General features: G+C 47.4%; 1 protein-coding gene across 3 annotated transcripts in view; it reads right to left on the bottom strand.

The window, feature by feature from the left end:
- MCC (MCC regulator of WNT signaling pathway) overlaps window positions 1-20,595 on the bottom strand; it is a 359,158-nt gene that overhangs the window by 22,190 nt on the left and 316,373 nt on the right. For all 3 annotated transcript variants that reach the window (XM_038769406.1, XM_038769407.1, XM_038769408.1), the window contains 3 exons: window positions 12,634-12,868; window positions 8,640-8,846; window positions 1,638-1,735 (listed from right to left, as the gene is read on the bottom strand). In XM_038769406.1, the coding sequence (XP_038625334.1) occupies window positions 1,638-1,735; window positions 8,640-8,846; window positions 12,634-12,868 (540 nt within the window). The remainder of the gene's footprint in view (window positions 1-1,637; window positions 1,736-8,639; window positions 8,847-12,633; window positions 12,869-20,595) is intronic.

The following is a 20,595-nucleotide window of genomic DNA, read 5'->3' as shown; positions in this document are numbered from 1 at the left end:
GACGGTATCCGACCTGATTAACTTCTATCTACCCCAGCATTTAGAACAGTGCTTGACATGTAGTAAGCACTGCATAAATGCCGTAATAATTATTACTATTCATTCAATCATATTTATTGAGCGCTTACTGTGTGCAGAACACTGAGCTAAGCACCTGGAAAGTACAATTCAGCAACAGATAGAACAATCCCTACCCAACAACGGGCTGCTCTTACTTGATGGGAATGTCATGAGGTTGGGAGAGAATGAAGGGACCATTTTTTTTTCCCTTTTCCTCTCCCTCCTCTAAATAACAAAAAGCTTCAGATTAGAGACCTCACCATCCAGATGGGACATTAGCAGCTCTGGAATGGTAACAGATCCTTCCAGCTCTGTCCAAGGAAGGAAGGGGAGGCAGAAATTGGAGCAGATGGGAGTTTTATTGTGTCCATGTGTATAGGATAGCCTAGTCTCATATGTGTCATCATGGATCCCACCACATGTGTACTCTGGGGAAAGAAAACCCTCCCTCTGCTCTTCTGCCACTTGCTGAGTGGCTGCTATTCCACTTCTCTTCCCAGGTTCACTTATTTGTCCAGTTAGTCATCACTTGGCCTCCTGTCATTAAATGACAACACTCTGCTTTGGGTGGTAAAACACCAGGACTCCCTCCAGGTTACTCTCACTTCTAGTCGGGTGGAGACCCAATGCTTTTTCTGTTTCCAAACACCACCCTATTTACTTGCATGTGGCATGGTTTTAAGCCACCTCCTGATTTTCCACCCTTGCTGACCAAATGGGACACAACCTCCCAGTCTCATGAAATTTCAGTTTCTAACCCCTAATTACAGTCAAGTTGGATGCCTATTTCTCCCTCCCTCCCCCTCATACGAGAACGCTCCTGGCGCCATCATTTTCCGGGTCCTTGATCAGCAATCCATACTAACTCCCTTTCATTAGACCCCTGCCAGGGAGGGATAGAACAGAGCATATCTTGATGCTCGTAAAGCAGATGCCATTTGCCCCGTTTCTGCCTTCTTTCAGGTGTCAATAGTGCTGAACCATCAGGGAGTAACAGCCTGCAAGGGCTAAACCTGATGATTTGGGGAGTTAAACGGCAAAATCTGGTTCTGATTTCTCCAGAAGGGCAACTTACCTCAGGATGGTTGACTTTGTTTTGCTCTCCTCTCCCAAGCAAAGCAATTGTAATTGAAGTCTCGTCATCTCAGAGCTGATTGGCCAACGAAATACTGAGTGTGCATTTTTTACGGCATTTGTTAAGTGATTACTTTGTGCCAGGCACTGTACTAAGCACTGGGCACTGTACTAAGTGCATGTTGGAAAGAGAGACAAGGGGAGTTCTGACTGCCACAAGATGATGTGACAGGAAACCCATAAGCACCCACCTTTTCCTTCTCTTTCTGTGCATTTCTTTCTCTCCCCTCGCACCCTTCTCTCTCTTTCCCACCCTTGCCTTCACGGAAAAGATTCATCCTCCAGACTGGAAAGTGAATTGACATTCTTTAGGTAGTGTCAATCACTCCCCTTTAAGCAGGTCACTGTGGGCTGATCTGGGACAGGCTGGCAGATTGATAGATCAAACCCACCTTCTCCTGATAAAACAAACCACTTTCCTGGGTGCCTGGACTGGCACTTACCGTCGCAGTGCACTTGTGAGCTCAGCTGCCAGTTCGCTCTCGTTTTGTGTCCTCAGTTCAGTTAGTGACAAGGCAGGGGAGGATCCCTCAGCACACTCCTAAGGACAACAAAATCAACTGATTAGACGCTACTCACTGCCTGAAGTCAGAAACGCCATGGGCGGCAGTAGCCTTTGGCAGTTCTACAGCTGCAAGGGGACAGATGGAGCAGTAGTAACGTACTTGTGCCATGTCGAAGTGATGAAGTTATGTCAACAGACCTCGTACCCTCCGTGCCATGCCCCCCACCCCCACCCCCCCGCAAGCTGGAGAAGCACCTGAGACAACAGAACCAGGCAAACAACATCTGCTGGCTGGGGTCAACACTTGATGGTTAAATCAACCCCCTGCCTCCCAATCCAGCAGCATAGGGATTGATAGCCCTTTGCAGGTACGGAAACCAGTGCCTGACTTCCCTTCCACGTGTGAAAGTTGCTTTTCAGACTTTTTAGGATTGGTTCCATGTTGCCACCATATTCATCAACATGGCGTGAAGGACTAAAGGAGCCATAGCGTGCGCCACTGACCTCCCGACCTGCTCAAGCGACCGAGTGGCTTTGCTGGGATCCAGCACCATCCCCACAAGTCCCCCGGGGCCTCGGTCCATCCACCCTTGTGCCACCGCAGCGGAAAGGACACGGGCCGTGCCAGCCTGTAGCCTCCACTAAGTGGAGAACGTTGGAAGGCTGTGCGGTGGCTGAGTTGTAACTGTGGGACTTTGGACCCCAAGGGGCCTGACATTCTGCTCTTTTAGCCACAGTACTGTGTCTAGGGGAAAGAGCACAGGCCTGTGACTCAGGAGACCTGGGTTCTAAACCCGGCTCCACCACTTGCTGTGTGATCTTGGGCATGTCACTGTGCCTCAGTTTCTTATCACCTGTAAAATAGGGATTAAATACCTCTTCTCCCTCCCCCTTAGACTTAGAGCCCCTGTACCTGCTCTGATAGTACTGAATCTACCCAGGCTCTTAGCATAGTGTTTAGTACATAGTAAGGTCTTAATATCATTATTATTATTAATAATTTTGTTTTAGTATGTATCCCTGTTTCTATCTTTCATTTTGTTTTGTGTTCGCATTCTTTCATCTTTCCTTATGTGTCTGTTGCCAGTCTCCTTTCCCCTTTAATTCTTAGGCTGTGAGTCCCTTGAGAGCCAGGGATCACGTCTAATTCTCAGCCATGTATTTTTTTCCCCAGAACTACGAACTGGGCTCTGCACAAAGTTAGATGCTCAATACTATTACTACTACTATTACTATTCAAGGACAGCTATCCTCCTCCTAACTTCCTGCCTCTCCCCTCCCTAGTTCACACTTTTCTGCTGTCGGATCAATTGTCTAGAAAGAATGGCTTGGCGCACATCTTTCCCATTCCTCAAAAACCTCCATCCACCTTTGCACCTGACAGAACAGTCTAACCATCGGCTTTAAAGTACTCGCTCAGCTCTCCCCCTCCTACTTGTCCTTGCGCAGGCCACCCACTTCACTCCTCTAACACCAATATACTTACTGGGCCTTGCTCTCGTCTCTTGCCATTGACCCTGTTGCTCATAACCTCCCTCCAGCCTGGAACTAGAGAAGCAGCAGGGCCTAGTGGCTAGAGCACAGGCCTGGGAGTCAAAAGGCCCTGGGTTCTAATCCTGGCTCTGCGCTTATCCGCTGTGTGACCTTGGTCAAATCATTTCACTTTTCTGGGCCTCAGTTACCTCATCTATAAAATGGGGTTTGAGACTGGGAGCCCTATGTGGGACAGGGACTGTGTCCAACCCACTTATCTTGTATCTACCCCAGTGCTTGGTAAAGTGGCACATAGTAAGTGCTTAACAAATACCACAATTATTATTATTATTTTTATCAAAGAGCACGGGCCTGGAATCAGAGGACCTTCAGCTTTAATCCTGGCTCTGCCACTTGCCTGCTGTGTGACCTTGGGCTAGTCACAACTTTTCTGTGCCTCAGTTACCTCATGTGTAAAATGGGAATTAAGACAGTGACATGGACTGTGTCCAACCTGATTAGCCTGAATCTGCCTCAGTGCTTAATTCAGTACCTGGCACATAGTAAACACTTAACAAATGCTATTAAAAAAAAATCCAACAAAAAACACAACTCCCTCCCACTTCATATCCAAAAGACCATTGCTCTCCCCATCTTCAAAACCCTACTAAAATCCTACCTCCTCCAGGAAGCCTTCCCTGACTAACCTCTCATCTCCCTACCCTTTTCTCCCTCTCTTCTATGCTGCCTATGTCCTTGGATCTGTACCCCTTAAACACTTGGATACTTACCCCACTCCCACCCCCCACAGCACTTATGCACAAATATCCTTATAACCCTGCTGTTTCCCTTACCTGTAATATCTTTTACTATCTAGTCTCCCTGACTAGATTGGAAGCTCACTGAGGGCAAGGATCCTGTCCACTCATTCTATTGTACTTCCCCAAGTGCTTAGTGCAGTGCTCTACAAATCCCACTGATTGATTTCTCTTTACACTCAACCTCTTTATCCTGATTTACAGCTACACTTTTGGCAGAGCATGGGAAGATATGGAGCCTAACTCCCCTTTTTACTGCTCCTGCCTTTCTGAGAATTTAACTTTAGTGTAAAGCTTTTGCAACCTTCGAGGCACACCTAGAAAGACTTGATCTATAAGCTCTGAACTCCTTGCAAGCAGGGACTGTGTATCCAGAAAGTGCAAAAAGGGGTATCCCCAGTGGCTAGTATAGTGTGCAGACCTAAGAGTGCTCATTAAATACTTGTTACTGCTGCGGTTTTCTCTTCTGCAGAATAGAAAAGAGGTATTTGAGGGCCCGAGTCTCAAATTTGTGTCCCTGACCTTTCATAGAAAAACCGCTTTATAGCAAATTCATTTAAGAAAAATCACCATAAAACAGTTTCTCGATGGCCTTAGCAATCCCCCTTGTAGCTTAATACACCTTTAAAAGACCACACAAAAGCACCAAGCTCCCGCCCATTTGATTGTTAAGGTTACAGTGGTTTTGCTGTAGCAAAATTCTTTGCAAACTCTTTTCAACTTTAAGTTACTCCAACATGGACCCAAGAACAAACCACTTAAAAATGAAATCCGGAAAGACTGGACAACAACCTATTAACTCAACAACTCACCAACAGTCCAACTGCTGCCCAAACTAGTTGTGGACATGTAAGCTCGTTGGGGCAGGGAACGTGTCTACCAACTCTACCAATGTATTGTACTCTCCCAGGCACTTAGTATAGTGCTCTGTATGTAATAAGTGCTCAATAAATACCACCGAAGACGGAGTCAGATATCAGAACAGTCTTTGTCATTTGAGTTCAAGAGGGCTTTACTCAGAGCCCCATCGGCTGGAGCGGAAACTGCTTCATAGGTACAGTTTTGTCCACTCACGTGGGTGGGAGGGTGTTGAAGGGTGACACGGACCAATGGGGCTGATCTGGGTCAGACATGGTAGGGGAGGCTCTGATGTGGTGACTTGCTGATTCTAGGTCAACCTAAATTTTTAGACACCATACTAAGTGCTTGGGAGAGTACAATATGACGTAACTTGCCCAAGTCACCCAGCAGATGTGTGGAGGAGCCGGGATTAGAATCCAGATCTGATTCCCAGGCCCGTGCTGCTTCTCACTAAGCCACGCTGCTTCTGTGTAGACTTGGTCTGCACAATTCAGAGGGGCGGGGAGGGGAGAGGAGGGTGGCACATCAAGGTCATGCCATGGATTCAAGTCATTTAAAGAAACCTCTCTTTTCCAATCCCATTTGCTGTGAGAAAGCTGTGGGACTGAACAGAAACATAAATGATTTCCAGACAAGATGGTTTAGGACTTAAAAATCCCAGTTCTGCCATCAACCTCCCCTGTCCAAATCACTCTGGCTTTCTAAGTCCTCATCTGTAAAATGAGGATCACAATAATACCCATCTGCTTGGCTAGGCTGCCGTGAGAATCTGCAAAGCAGATGGAATTCATAAAGAAAAGTAAAAAACGCTTACCCCAAATCATCCTAATCATCAGGGTCAACTATTCATTTTGTGTGCAGGGGCAATAGAGGGGTGGGGCACAGCAGGCTGGCTTCAACCGGCTAAAAGGTCACGCAGCCCCAATTTAATAATCTTTTCAGCCTCCTGTTGCCCCTGGGCTTTGGCATCCATAATCACAATCAAACGGGGGAAGGACACTGCTCTAAATTTGGGATTTGGGGGTGAGCTGGCTTCCCAAGAATCCAGGAAAGGGAAAAGCCTTCTCGCCATCTTCCAAAAATACTTACCAGAGAAGCACAATTAGAAGCACAAGCAGCTCAGAGACACTTAAAAGCCTTGATCTCCTGCCAGTTGTCAGGATCTGCTGCTGACACACTGATCTGGTTAACAGATGGGGCCCTGCACCAGAAGAGAAGAAAACTCCAAATTCTGGGGCAATCAGGAGTGAGACCATCCCTTCTAGACCTCTCTGGATTACGGAAGAAAGACTCTTGTCTCATACACAGACTGATCCCTTGATGCAGGAATCCCACATAGAAAAAAACTGCAATTCCTAATGTGATTTTTGATAAAACTGGGAACTGGGCTGCATTAACTAGGGACAATTCATATTTTCCCTCTCTCTCTCTCTCTCTCTCACACATCTAGTTACATCTGCCTTCTCTACCAAAAACACCACCTGTAGTTCCTCAAATGAATTGACCAGATGGAGATTTTATTGAAATAGTCAGAGTATCTAATCTAGCCACTGCAAGATTATTCATTTACTCCAACCTCATTACCCAAGCAACATAGGGCATCTCTTAAAGGAGCCCTCAGGAAAAAAAAAATGGTCTGGCCTTTTCTCTCTCAGGCTCTTCTGAGTTTCACTCAAAACTTTACAGAATGTGCAACTTACTCCCTGTAAAAAATACGTCTGAGAATGAGTAGGGAAAAGTTCAGTCCTTGAACTGGAAGCTCATTCCATATACTACCCATGAACTCATAAACCATCAAGAGTAAGCAATACTGAATTCTTCCTTGTGAGACATCCCCACAAACCACAGCTGGGATTAAGCTCAAAGGTGGTGAAAAGATTTCTGGTCTTTGGAGGAAAATACCACCCACTTCAGCTCATGCTGAAGGCTAAAAGAAAATTGGCAGCAGTCACCTGACTCTGAGTTTCTTGTGTTTCTTCAGGAAGTACTTTTGGAAGATGGCGAGAAGTTTTTTCCCCTTCTTTCCTGGATTCGTGGGAAGAAACTGCCTCTCTATCCCTCTTTGGCGGGGGGGCATGGCTGTTTCGGGGAATATGGTTCGAGTTGGAGAGAGTGGTTGAGGCTAGGGTACAGCTGGGAGCAGCCTTACGCCTAGTATCGAGAGACTTCTGGGTTCCACCTCCAAATGGGCACGGACTCCCTACTGGATGGAGGATGGGGCCGCTGTGGCTGACTGATGTTTGGAGCACGAGTTCAAGGGTTTCAAGGTGAAAAGCAAGCACTGCTGTGCAATACTCTCACTCTGCATTGCTCTAATGCTTTTTGTTGAGGTGCTCGGGCAGTTGTTCTACCAGTACCAACTCAGCCCAGGAAGCCAACCGTCATGACTGCCGGGCACAAAATCGGGCTGTTCCGCTATATGCTCGGGTCTTGCTATTCACTCAAATTATTGGCTGAAGGGAGGATTGTAGATTACTTGTGAAGTTTAACTACATCTCATCACCCTGGATAATTGGGAGTTGGTTGCCAGCGTCATCTCCATTGGGCTAACACAGAAACTTAGGCCCTGTCCTGTAAAGTGGCAGCAGCCATGCCACAACAACTGATGCCAGCTGGCCTGTGATGAGGACGGCTGCTAGAGGAGGATGGTCAGAGCTTTCCTCGCCCAATATGCGTGGTTCCCCTCTGCTCAGGGCAACTGTTCAGTTTGCCCTGCTTCCTGATGGGCCCTGCCTAAAGATTACAAAAAGTAGTTGAGAAAGGGTAGGGCTGGATAATGGGCTGAAGCATTCTGGGTAGGAGTGGATACGATCTCTTAGGCTTGTTTTTGAATTTTATTTTTCAAATGGTTGCTCTCATGTGTATAAAAGCAGCCAAAACCACACCCAACCTCACACTCCACCCAGTGGCTGAACTCCAGATCAGTTTGAAGCCAGGCTCCTCCGGGAAGGGTAGGCCGACACGTTGGATCCAACTAAAATCCAACAGCAATTGCTGGACCGAGAGGGATTGGGAACTCCAGGATGCCAATCAGAGGAAAATGCCCCATCCACAAGTCCCTATTATTCATCCATTCATTCAGTCATATTTATTGAGCTCTTACTGTGCGCAGAGCTCTGTACTAAGAACCTGGGAGAGTATACTCCAACCTGGGAACACTCAGTGAAAACACAGCTAGATCTCACCGAGTTACATTTATGTCCCTACTCTTCCTGTTCCCGAGGAAGCCCTGGACAGGAAAGGGGCAAGTCTTTTAAATTCACCAGTGCTCAAGCTACCATGGCTTTCTAGGTTCAGAATAGCAATGTGAATTGCACTTGGAGCCTGAGGGTCCTGGCCCCGCTTCGGCCAACACCCCTCAGGAACCGGCTCAGAGCAACCCGAAATGGTGGCTGTCACCCGGTGTGACCAGAGACAAAGGGATAGAGATCATTTCATGATTTGCAAGGCAGGAGGCGGCCCTGGATGAATCTCCGACTTCTGACTCTTTCTGGCTCCAACTCCTGAGACGCTGCATGGCTTAGTGCACGGGCCTGGGAGTCAGAAGGACCTGGGTTCTAATCCCGGCTCCGCCACATGTCTGCTGTGTCACCTTGGGTAAGTCACCTAACTTCTCTGGGCCTCAGTTCCATCATCTGTAAAATGGGGACTAAGAGTGTGAGCCCCATTTGGGACAGGGATTGTGTCCAACCTGTTTAATTTATATCTACCCCAGCGCTTAGCACATAGTAAGCACTTACCAAGTACCATTATTATCACTATCCCTGCTGGGGGATCACTTCCCTTACCTTGCCTGATTTGTCTTTGCTCCCACTGCTAGCAGAGCTGAGGGATCTCACCCTCTGTTCCTTCTGCTCTTCCACCTCTGACTTCAGATGCTCAATGTGCACCAAGTAGGCCTGCTCCTGGGCTTCCCGAGTGCTCAGCTTGAGTTCCAGAGCTTTCTTCTCCTTCTCCAGCAGGTACAGCTGGGCCTTCAGCTCTGCCATTTCCTCCTGAGGGGCAAGCAGTGAAGAAGACCACATGAGATGTCAACTCACCAAAAACCCAGCTGGGGTCTGCTAATAAACATGGGCCATGGGCTCGGAGGAAGAGGAGGAGGCCGAGAAGGAAGACGACAAGGAGGACAAAGAGGGAAGGGGATGGTTTTGCTAGTGTGAATGAAATCACTCCACCCTTCTCTGAAGACATGATGCTCCTGGCCGCTGCCGGAGCCAGGTGAGGAAAGCTTCAGCACCACGTTTATTACCTCTCTCAGCACTAACATTTGTCTTTCTAAGGGCAAAGCCGAAAGAACACAAACAGAGGACTTCTAGTGGAGGAGACAGACTCCTCCTTGACTGTGAGCTCCTTGAGGGTGGGGATCAACCTTCTAACTCAATTGTACTCGCCCAAGTGCTCTGCACGGTAAAGGCTCAATAAATGCTATCGATCCACTTATCGAATAATTCCTTTGGAAGAGCTAAGGGGACTAGAAAGCAGCTTTTTCTGTGGGAAGGAAGATCAGTTTAAGGCAGGACTAGGGCCCTGAAATATTCTCTTCGCATGTCTCCCTTTTCTACTGCAAAGCAACCATCCCTCCCACTGAGGGCAGCGGGTCACGGTGCCCTCCTCCCACACCTGCAGGGGCACTGCCAGAACAAAAAGTGCTCAGTGGCAAGCCATTTCATTACCACCTTGAGACTAATCAACACGACAATCTGCTAAGGGATCAGGAACAGACCTTTTGCTAACCACATCCCCAAGATAACTACTGCATTCTCAATGAACAGCCCAGAGCAAATCGGCCCCAGGAGGGGAGCAGCGGTATGCTTTAATCCCCCAAACATCTGGGTGACAAGAAGCCAGATGTGAGGTGCTATATACTACAAGGCTACTGCATGCATTCTGGCTCCTGAAATCAACACAAATTCAAGAAAGAATGTAAGCTCACCCACTTTCTAAAATCAAAACAAAATGCATTTCCTTAGAGGAGGAGCCTTTCAGATGTTCCTGCCAACAAGGAGAGGGCTCCGTAGAAAGGCAATGAGTATCAAGGGCATTCCCCTAACTGGACACCTGTACCACATGAGCCTGGGTCTCGGGACCAGCTTTATTCACCATGAAATCCACTAGTGGCAGGACAACTGTCAGTATGGCACCGCTAACAGACTCTAGGTTCTCCAAGGCTGGGACAAATTCAGAGCATTCATAATGGGAGATGTGGGGCGAGGTGGAATCCTGGAGAGAGGGAACCCACTCATAGCCTGAGTGGGGAATGAAGACGGTGGAAATTGGTTTTAGAAATGGATCTGGAAAGTCAAACAAATTCTTAGATTTGGCCCAACCTGCTGGGTAACCGTGCCACAAGTCTTCTCAAGCCTCTGCTACTTGTTACCATAATGTCGGGAACACTCTGATTATTGACCACCCGAATACAACGGGTGATAGCAGTTGACAGTTCCCACTTTCCTACCCACCTCCAGAATAGCAGTAAATGGGGGTGGATTTGTTCTATGTCACCACTCAAGGGGTGTGGAGCATTTAATCAATGAATACACTGGCACAGGCTGGTGACTGGGGTCAGAAAAGTTCCCTCCGGTGGCCTGGTCTATGTCTTAGGCCTAAGTGTCTCAACTATCAGTATTCCACTGGGAAGCTAGTACTCTGTGATTAGATTAATTGGCAAACGTGAACACAAGTCCTTGGCTTAATGCAAAAGAAGAAAAAAACCTCAGGAGCAACCTTGACTCCTCTGTTTGTTCCCCTCCCCTCCTTCCCCCATTACTTTGAGATGACTCTCAAACAGAAGTACTGAACTGCACATTTCTGCGTGTTTTACAGCAGATAGGTAACTCTGCACTTACTCTGTGGCCTAATATCCGGATCAAAATGAGTGATTCCTGGAGGAATCAATGTTTCCTTCCTTGACCCCACTGTGCTTTTCTGGGTTCCGGAAGTAAGTCTGCAGGCTTAGGTCTCAGTTTCACTAGACATTAGCAGGGATTGGGACAGAAACTGCTCAATGAGCTGTGTTCCTAATGATATGGGACACAAAAGCCATTTTGGGGGTCCAGCAGGAACCCCCAGAATTCTCCGGGGTGAAAGCCAGAGGCAGTGGAAAGCTGCTTGGCTTCATGAGCTTCCTGATTTAGCTCCCCAAAGGTCTGACACTATGGGAGCATCAGGAAGACCCACAGCTGGGTGGTGGGATTATCAGCCTGAGCCCAGTCCCTTGACATAGCCCCGGTTCATGGGCCTGACCTCCCACTTCCATAGCTGGCCACAGGATGGCAAATTTTTCTCCTCTCTTTCCCCCATCACACTCTATGCAGTGAGGTGGGGGCTGGAGAGGGAGAGAATACCCTGATTTGAATAAGTAGGATATGGCACAGACTGGGTGGTCTGGGTGGTCCAGAAGTTCTCATATTCTGGGGGAAATATCATAGACACAGCTTGGCAAATCTGCATTCACTATCCAAGTGATACAGTAATGGGGCAGCTAAAGCAGTGCCGTGGGCCCTCACCAAATTTCCAAGTGGCTGAGAGCTGGGTGAGAGGGAAGAGCAGGAGATTTTAAACCTTGGAAGTGCAGCCCCTTCTGCTTTCAGCAGCCCCTTCTAGACTGTGAATTAGCATAAACACAGTTAATACAGAAGCAGTGTGGCCTAGTGGATACAGCAAGGGCCTGGGAGTTAGAAAGACCTGGGCTGTAATCCCGGCTCTGCCACCTGCCTGCTGTGTGACCTTGGGTGCGTCATTTCACTTCTCTGGGCCTCAGTTACCTCATTTGGAAAACAAGAATTCATTCATTCAATTGTATTTACTGAGTGCTTACTGTGTGCAGAGCAGAGTACTGTACTGTGCTTCAGACTGCGAGCTCCATGTGGGGCAGAGACTGTCCAACTTGATTACCTTGTATCTACCCCAGTGCTTAGAACAGTGCCTGGCATATAGTAAGCACTTAACAAATAACAAATACCATTAAAAAAATAAATAAAAATAGTAACCACCACTGGCTGCTGGTCTCAAGGGCATGGCATACCAGGAGCTTGATACCTGCTTCTGGGGCTGGAATGGAACAAGGTAGGACTTTCTATGGGCCGAAAGTAGCCGCCCCGATTAAGCTGTATTTTTATCCATCCGTGAGCTTGGAGGATGAGGGAGGTGATGGTGAGGGGAGGTCGTAGTTTGATCCTGGGCTTGTCTGTGCCTGGGCCTCAGTTTTCCCATCTATGAAATAGGAATAATAACGACCACACCCTTCCCTGACGTTGCTTTCCTCTATATACTTCACTTCCCATAGAATTTTTTAAAAACCCACTTTTTTAACAAACCTTGATTCAGTGAAGTGCTTTGGGTCCATTTTGAATTTAGCGCCCGTGCCCCCTCCCCTACCACCTGCACTCTGGAAGGAAAGGAACTATGGAGCTGGTGGCTCTGGAGACCACCAAGCTACTGAGTTGTCTCTGACCAACTCACTCACCACCAAGTGTCCTTCAGTCAGCCCACCCGACCTCTACTATAGCTGTGGGGATAAAAATCGATCCAAGTGGGCTCCCTGTCCTAGGGTCTCTCTGACACTGACGCTTCAGCTGTCTATTCAGGAAAACTTTCTGCAGAGGTACAAAGGTGATGAAGATGATGGAGGAGGAGGAGGAAGAAGAGGAGGAGGAGAAAGGGGCCAAGCTAGAGTATGTTTCTTATCTTATCACCCCCTGGGGGGGTTTCTGAGCGTTGCCATCCACTGGCAGAGGGGCCTATGGGCTCAGGGTGACCAAGAGCAATGTGGGGTATGTGTACCTTCATCGCCATGAGCTCCTGCATCAGGACCGCATTTTCCAGATCTAGTCTTTGGCTGTCTCCACGTGGTTTGACATCGTAACTAAGAGGGTCAATATGAATGCTCTCCAGCTCCAACATGGTCAGCTTGACGGCTGCTCGGTCATTTTTCAGCTGCTGAATATAATCCTTCAGTCGTTGCTCGTCTTCCTTGGTGAACTCTGTATCACAGCTACTGGTGGTTGAACTGGTTGTGCTGGGAAGGAAAAACAAAAATCAATCAATCAGTGGTCTCTACTGAGCGCTTACTGTGTGCACAGCACTATATGAAGGGCCTGGGGAAGTCCAATACAGTAAAGTTGGTAGATGTGATCCCTGCCCGTAAGGAGCTTACGGTCTTAAGGGGGGTGTGGGGGAGGCAGACATTCAAGTAAATTACTGAGAGGGAAAGATGTAGAGTACAAGGATATGTCCAAAAGTGCTGTGGGGCTGGGATGAGTATCAAAGCACTTAAGGGGTACTCACTGCTACTGAACATCTGACAAGCATGTGTACATTTCCCCCACCCATTTTGAATGTTTTAACATTTAACCAGACTCCAGTGGTTCTTCATTTTATTTCATTTCTATAAGCCATAAATTATACGGCAACCAACACTTCTGGCCTATGCTTCCTGTGAGGTCCTTTGGGCAGAAAACAGTTGCCTGCATCTCCTATTGGTACTTCCCTCCCACCCATACCCTCCCATCCCCAGAGGCTCCCCACGGTGGTCCAGATGGTTGCCTTTGCTGGAAAGGGGAAGACAGGAAGAGGGATTTTCTAAGTTTTGGGGGCCGGAGGAGGGGAAGCCCCAAGGAATGCTGGGGTTTCTACTCCCATCTCCCTCAAGGGTCCTGGGGGACTTCTTGGGGCTTCTCCTAAATCCACTCCAAAATCTGGGACTGTTTCCCCCGAGTTGCCTCTCCAAGTTAATGCAATTAACCAGGCTGCTTTCCCAGGAGGTCTACCCAGGCACTGAGGAACCTTCAAAAGACAGTACAATCTATTGTCACCGCTCAAAAGACTCTCTTTTCCTTAAGTTTCCAATTTTTGCAATCTTAAAGCGCCATCATATTCAAATCTTATTCAGGTTGTCAAATTACATGAATGACATGGCACGAAGAGAATGTAAAAATGAGCAATATACCTATTCACAACAAAGTACGGAGGAAGAGGAGAAAAGGAGGAGGCAGGGGGGGGGGTGACACTGCACTCACACCATGAAGATGTGTTTTCCTCTATCAGAAAAGCCATATTTCAACCTTTCAGCAGCCCTCAAGGGGCTTCCAGTCTACATACAAAAACACAGACGCAGGACATGTAGAAGTGCCTAAACACATCCTGAGTCTGCATCAATGAGAACACATTAGGCACGATCAAAGTGCATCTTATAGGGTGGTGGATGGACGTAGGGAATTGGAATTGGAGAAATCAATGAATAGAGGAAGTCTTCTGAGGGAACTACTTTCCAGCCAAGCTAAAAATTCAGAGGGCTCACTTTAGCTTCTTGTGAATGCAGGCTGCTGGCCTTAACCTTGATGTTTTTTCTCTGAGCACACATACCTTAGGTTTTAACTATTTCCCCATTCCTTCCCAATCTATAATCAGTAGGATTTATTGAGTGTTACTCTGTGCAAAGCACTCTACTCAGCAGTTGGGAGAACACAGGGGAGTTAATAGACAGACACAATCCCTGCCCAGTCAGAGTTTACAATCTCCAACTGTCACTTCCATAGGCTGCCCCTTCAGCAGCCAGCTGAAGACTCCAACCTGCTGTACAGTGGATAAGATGGCCTGACTCCACAATGCTGCACAAGTGGATGACGACACAGTATTGCCTGCCACCAAAATGGGTGCCTGGAGATGTTCTGCTCTATGGCCACGCCCACACCCCCAACCTCGACAAGCCATCTGACAAGGGAGGCTGTCAGTTACATGGAGAATGGGTCACAGCTGTGGATGGCTCAGGGCAACCCCTCACCACAACTACAAAGCACCATAGGTAAACATCACTGTTAGAGGACCCATCTTATAATGGGAAAGTCAGTTTAAGCAGCAGAGAGTCAGTCTGAGAAGCAGCATGGCTCAGTGGAAAGAGCATGGGCTTTGGAGTCAGAGGTCATGAGTTCAAATCCCGGCTCCACCAATTGTCAGCTGTGTGACTTTGGGCAAGTCACTTTCCTTCTCTGTGCCTCAGTTACCTCATCTGTAAAATGGGGATTAAGACTGTGAGCCACAGGTGGGACAACCTGATCACCTTGTAACCTCCCCAGTGCTTAGAACAGTGCTTTGCACATAGTAAGTGCTTAATAAAAATGCCATTATTATTATTATTATTATTATTATTTAAACAATCAGTAAAAGTAGCATGGCCTAGTGGAAAGAACAGGCCTGGGAGCCAGAGGACCAAGGTTCTAATTCCAGCATTGCCACTTGCCTGCTGTGTGACCTTGGGCAAGTCACGCTTCTTTGGGCCTCAGAAATTGGGGATTAAATACCTGTTGCCCCTTTCCCATAGGTTGTGCACCCCATGTGGACCAGGAAGCTCACTGTGGGCAGGGAACATGTCTACCAATTGTGCTATATTGTACTCTCTCTCCCAAGCGCTTAATACTGCTCAATAAACACTCAATAAACAAGACTGACTCACTGACTGTGTCCGACCTGATTATCTTGCATTTTTTCAGTATAGTGCTCAACACATAATGAGGGCTTAACAAATACCACAATAATTACCGTCATTAAAAGAGGCTTCAAAAGGGGAAAAAATTTCCAGATATGCAGAGTGCTAGAGTTCTCCACATCTCTCCTTTCCCTTTCAGACTTGGGGGGAGGCGAGGGAGAAGGAGGAAGGGGAGGGAGACAGAGAGAGAGGGAGGGAGAGAGGGGATCGGGTAAGGTTAATTACAATTCTGCTTTATATCCTTAATGCCCCACTGCTGAATACGATTAGCACAATATTCAAGAAGAGGAGAAAGCAACACTGCCTTTTCTACAACCTCAGACAAAACTGCCGGTGGTCTCTCAGGGACCCACCGTCAGCTGTTGGGTGAGGGTTAAGTCATCCATTAACTCTGCCTGTCTGGAATGCTGGATGACCTCAGTTATCGGCAGGGGAATAAATTACATTCTGTTTGGGGCTGCATTATGTCTCAGCATTTTGGAGCAGGGGCGAGGGTGTGGGGAGGCAGATGAAGAAAACCCGGGGGCCTCCTGTTCTGGCTTCTCAAGGACCAGGGAACAGTTCGCTTTGGCTCCGCGTGACCCAGAGAACTGAGCGGACTAGTAGGGGCGGGGGGGGGGGGGGGGGGGGGGGGGGCTTTCCTGACCCTCCAACTTTGCCCGGGTTTATGTTCCGTGGGTTTTACCCTGTGTCGGTTAATTACCAGCAGATCTTTCCAAGCATTGCAAGGCACAGGGCGGCCTGCGAGGAAGCATGCCACTGGCAGTGCTACAAAGACTTTTCTTCAGCCTCCCCCCTGCCCCCTTCCTAACCTTCCTTCCCCTCGTTTACACTATCACATTACATGACATTACTGCAACTGGTGGATAATTTCAAAATTAGTTTCTTTCCCCTCCTAGGGACAATTGTGTACCGTGTTCTTCAAGAGGAAAGCCCCTTTTTCTTCTGCTTCTCCTATTTGCCTCTGGCATTAGCCATGGGAATGCAGGTTCCCTCCTCTCTCCACCCGCTCCCCGTCCTCAACACACATCACACACAGACACACAGACACACACACATATGCACGCATGGGTGGGACTTTTAAGGACACTACAGATGTGACTGTAAGGAAATGCTACCCATCCAGAGCACCAGAGAAGGTTGCTTCCAAAGAGGGCAACAAATGTTGACAAAACAGCTTTGGGGTCGTGTTTCCATACAGTATGACTGGTGAGGAAGAAAAGGCTGGTCTTCGGGCAGCATTCTGACTGAGCCCTTGGCAAAGACCACCACTAGCAACAGTTTTGGGGAGAATTTGCTAATTTTTGAGGCTCTCAGCCCAGCTCTTTCCTTTCCGCTGAAATTTCTCCTTCCTAAACTGACCAGCCAAGACAGTATCTGAGGATCCTGACGGGTTGCTTTTCAAATATCAGCCCAGCTTATATGGAAACAAAGCTTTAGCTGGCTCTTTCAGATTTTGCTGGATTCTGCACCTGGACTGTAGTCAGCATGCACAGGACAGGGGCTCAGAACTACTTGGAGTTTGGCTGAAGCGCTGGTAAGTCCCTGGAGCTGAGGGAGTTTCTTGGGTTAGTACACACCTGGGAAGGACCCAGGAGTGCCCACTTCCTGCCACATTCAATATAAATGAGACTTTGGGATCACAGGAAGGATCATGTCTCAGTCAGGAAGGGATAGTGTGCAGCAGAGGCTTTCGTTTCATCCCGCTCAAAGGGCCTGTCTACTTGTTACTTGTTTTGTTTTGTTGTCTGTCTCTCCCCTTCTAGACTGTGAGCCCATTGTTGGGTAGGGGTTTTCTCTGTTGCCGAACTGTACTTTCCAAGTGCTTAGTACAGTGCTCTGCACACAGTAAGCACTCAGTAAATATGACTGAATGACTACAAGTTCTCTCTGTTGTAGGGAAATATCCGTCTGATTCATCTTCAATTATTAAAAAAAAGAACTGCAGATTGTTGGGTCACGCAGAGCAACAAATCTTCACCTCCCTGGCCTCCATTTCCCCATTTGTAAACAGAGGCACCTGCCTTTTGCTATCAACCACTATCTCGGCTTTTGGGGAGGTGACCGCCTCGAGCATTTGTGAGTTAACATTTGCAATCTGCTCGGAATCCACTGTGAGGCCTCGATTGGCTCTGAACAATACAGAATAGTCTGGAGCAGGCTTGGAATAATCGAGTTCAGTCTATTCCAGAAGACATATGATAGGGATAGGGAATCTGAGCTGAAGCGAAGTTGGTACGAGGTGATTCTTGGTTCTAGAAGGCCTGAGAAGCCCACGCCACACCCGGCCCACTGACCCACCCTCAAACTTAGAAGGGCTTGACAGAAGCACTTTGATAATCACCCCTCTCCCAACCCCATAGCACTTATGTATATATTCTCTGTAGGCTCGTTGTGGGCAGGGAATGTGTCTGTTTTATTCTTGTGCTGTACTTTCCCAAGTGTTTAGTGCTCCGCACCCAGTAAGTACTCAATAAATATGATTGATTGCTATCCGTCTGTAATTTATTTTAATGTCCATCTCTCCATCTAATCAGAAAAATCCTTGTGGGAAGGGACGCTTACACCTACTCTTTTGTACCACACTCTGCCACACTCAGTACTGCACTCTGCACACGTAAGAGCTCAATAAATACCACTGATTGACTGAGGAGTCATGGAAGTCAATGCCCCTTGCTTGGACTGAGAGGTTGGCCACAACACCTCAATCTTGCTATCCTTCAACTGGGGAAACTCTCAGCACAGCTTGGTCTGCCTCTAGCTGACTCTTTCCACCTCACACTTAATTTCCAAGGTAGAACTAGCTTCCTTTTGAGCCAAATTAACCTCCATCTTCACAACAGCTGAATCCCCAGCTCACACTGCTCCTTTTCTTCGAAGTCCATGGATCCGGGGATTCTAGCTAGGGGCCTCGTTCACTCCGGCTAACTAGCAGATTGCCACCTGGGATGGCTACCTGGAGGCACTAGCAAACCTCTGCCTGGATGGGACCATTTGGCCTGTCATCTAGCCAGCCTCATACACTTCGCAGGTGTTTAAACAGGAAGAGTGAACTTGATTCTAGATCCAAGGCAGGAAGGAGTATAGGGACTGTTACAAATACAACTGTACATTTTGACACCCCATCCACACAGCTGCCTCACTCCCCTCCCACTTCCCTCAAGCCTGCTTGTAACACCATGCCAGGAGTAGGATTGGAAAGCAACCCTACCTGGTTCTCCCTCTGTCCGAGGATGCCATTTTGTTTTCTGACTAGACCGTAGCCGTTTCTGTGTTTGAAAATTCATTCATTCCATCGTATTTATTGAGCACTCACTGTGTGCAGAGCACTGTACTAAGCACTTGGGAGAGCACACAGTAAGCGCTCAATAAATACAATTGAATGAATACAACAATAAACACATTCTCTGCCTACAGCAATCTTACAGTCAATGAATCAGCGAGCTCTTTGGGCAACTTTCAACTAAATCAATGGAGATGCTGCTTGTTGCAATTATTTGTTCAGCTGGCAATCACCTCTCTATTGCTCTTCCATTTCAGTTCTGCCACTCCTTCTGTTGATCATTAACCTTCCTGGCACTGGAGGCTGCTAGTGGACTTGCCACCAGGAATACACACAAGGTTTGACATCTAGCAGTTCTTTCCCAATCCCTAAAGTTACAGCAGGATCATCCTTTCATTACAATCCAGTTGTGAGGGGCAAGCAACCGCGGTAAGGAAGGACTCATCAGGTCCCATAATGCTTTAGGAAACAAGTCTCCCTGACTTACCCTGTTGTACTTTAGAGCAAGTTCTGGTTTTGTTTCAAATGTGGGGGTGGAGAAAGGGAAACAGATATCAATGAATGGTATTTATTGAGCACTTTCTGTTTCAGAGCACTGTACTAAGGGCTTGAGAGAGTACAATGCCACAGAGTTAGCAGACCCAGTCCTTGTCCACAATGAGCTTACAGTCTAGAGGTACAGTCCTTTGGGAGAAGCAATGGGTACCTGGAGCTGGATGGCCAGATAAACTTTCATCTGTAAGAGCGGCTCTGCCCAGCTCACCTAAATGACTTGGACTCATGGGAATGCAAGTTTTGAGAGGGAGGGCTTTTCTAAGACTAAGAGGAACTCAGCAGAGAACACTGTCCTCCTTTGCAGAGCCACCACATAACTAAACAGGTTTGGATCAAGATTACCCCTCTGGTGTTTCAGAACTAGGTCAACTAATACTGCAGCCTAAGATTGGGATCTCGGACACAGGTTACCTCCCAAGAAGGAGGGTTTACCGTGCCTTTGTGCCGACCAAAAACGTGTTTGAATGTGCCAATGTCCATTCCAAACTTAACTCACATCTGACATACACACATGCCCTGGGTCTAATGTTTATGTTCCACATGAACAAATAAATTGAAGATATAATACATCTGGACACTCACTCCCAAAGCAGCAGATGCTTTCTGTTCTCAAGAAGATATTCATAAAAAAAATCCAACGATCATTTATGAGAATAAGTCGGTTGTTGCCAGAAATTTGGCTTTAATGTTCAGCTGGGGGCAATGGGCTAGTGCATTATGGGGAACTGCACCTGGCTGGAGGCAGGCTAATAGTTACAATGAAACACATGGTCTGATCCCCCCACAGCAAACCTAAATTCCTAACAAAGGCTTAGTGTTTTCAAACCCTGGAATTTAAGTCCAGACTTTGGTTCAGGCAGCTCCATGCCCCTAAGTACACAGCTTTTGTAATCCTTTTCCAAAAGCATAATTTCTCCTTTCTGGAAAGCCTTGCCAACGGGCAAAGACTTCAGACCTCCTTTCCACCACAATACGACATTTAACCTACTCTTTGTAGGGGTCTCGCCTGTCCCTCTCTGGCCCTGAACCACATATATAAATTCTCATTGTTGAAGATGCCGCTACTGCTGGTAAAATATTATATGTGTGTGGACAAATGTGATTGAACAGAATACAAGGAAGCAACAGATGATCTAGAGCTAAGCATCTAAGGAGCAATCAATCACCAATGGATTATAATTGTTGCCATTTCCAAAAATCAAAGTTGAATCACTGAGAATCTAGCAGTGGCACGCAGTAATTTTTCTCTCTAGCAAAGCATGATATGCTGTGCCTTGCAGAGATAATGATCCTGGGAGGTGCTTCTATGGAGGTAGGGATAGAGGTCTAAGAATTAAGGGGAGGAAAAGGACAGAAGAGATAAAGAGAAGACAGTGGCAGAGAGGAGACACAGAGGAGAGGGAGACAGAGAGAGAGGAATATA

Source organism: Tachyglossus aculeatus, chromosome X4 (genome assembly GCF_015852505.1).
Source record: "Tachyglossus aculeatus isolate mTacAcu1 chromosome X4, mTacAcu1.pri, whole genome shotgun sequence".
Lineage (NCBI taxonomy): Eukaryota > Metazoa > Chordata > Mammalia > Monotremata > Tachyglossidae > Tachyglossus > Tachyglossus aculeatus.
This window is presented reverse-complemented; position numbering and strand designations above follow the sequence as displayed.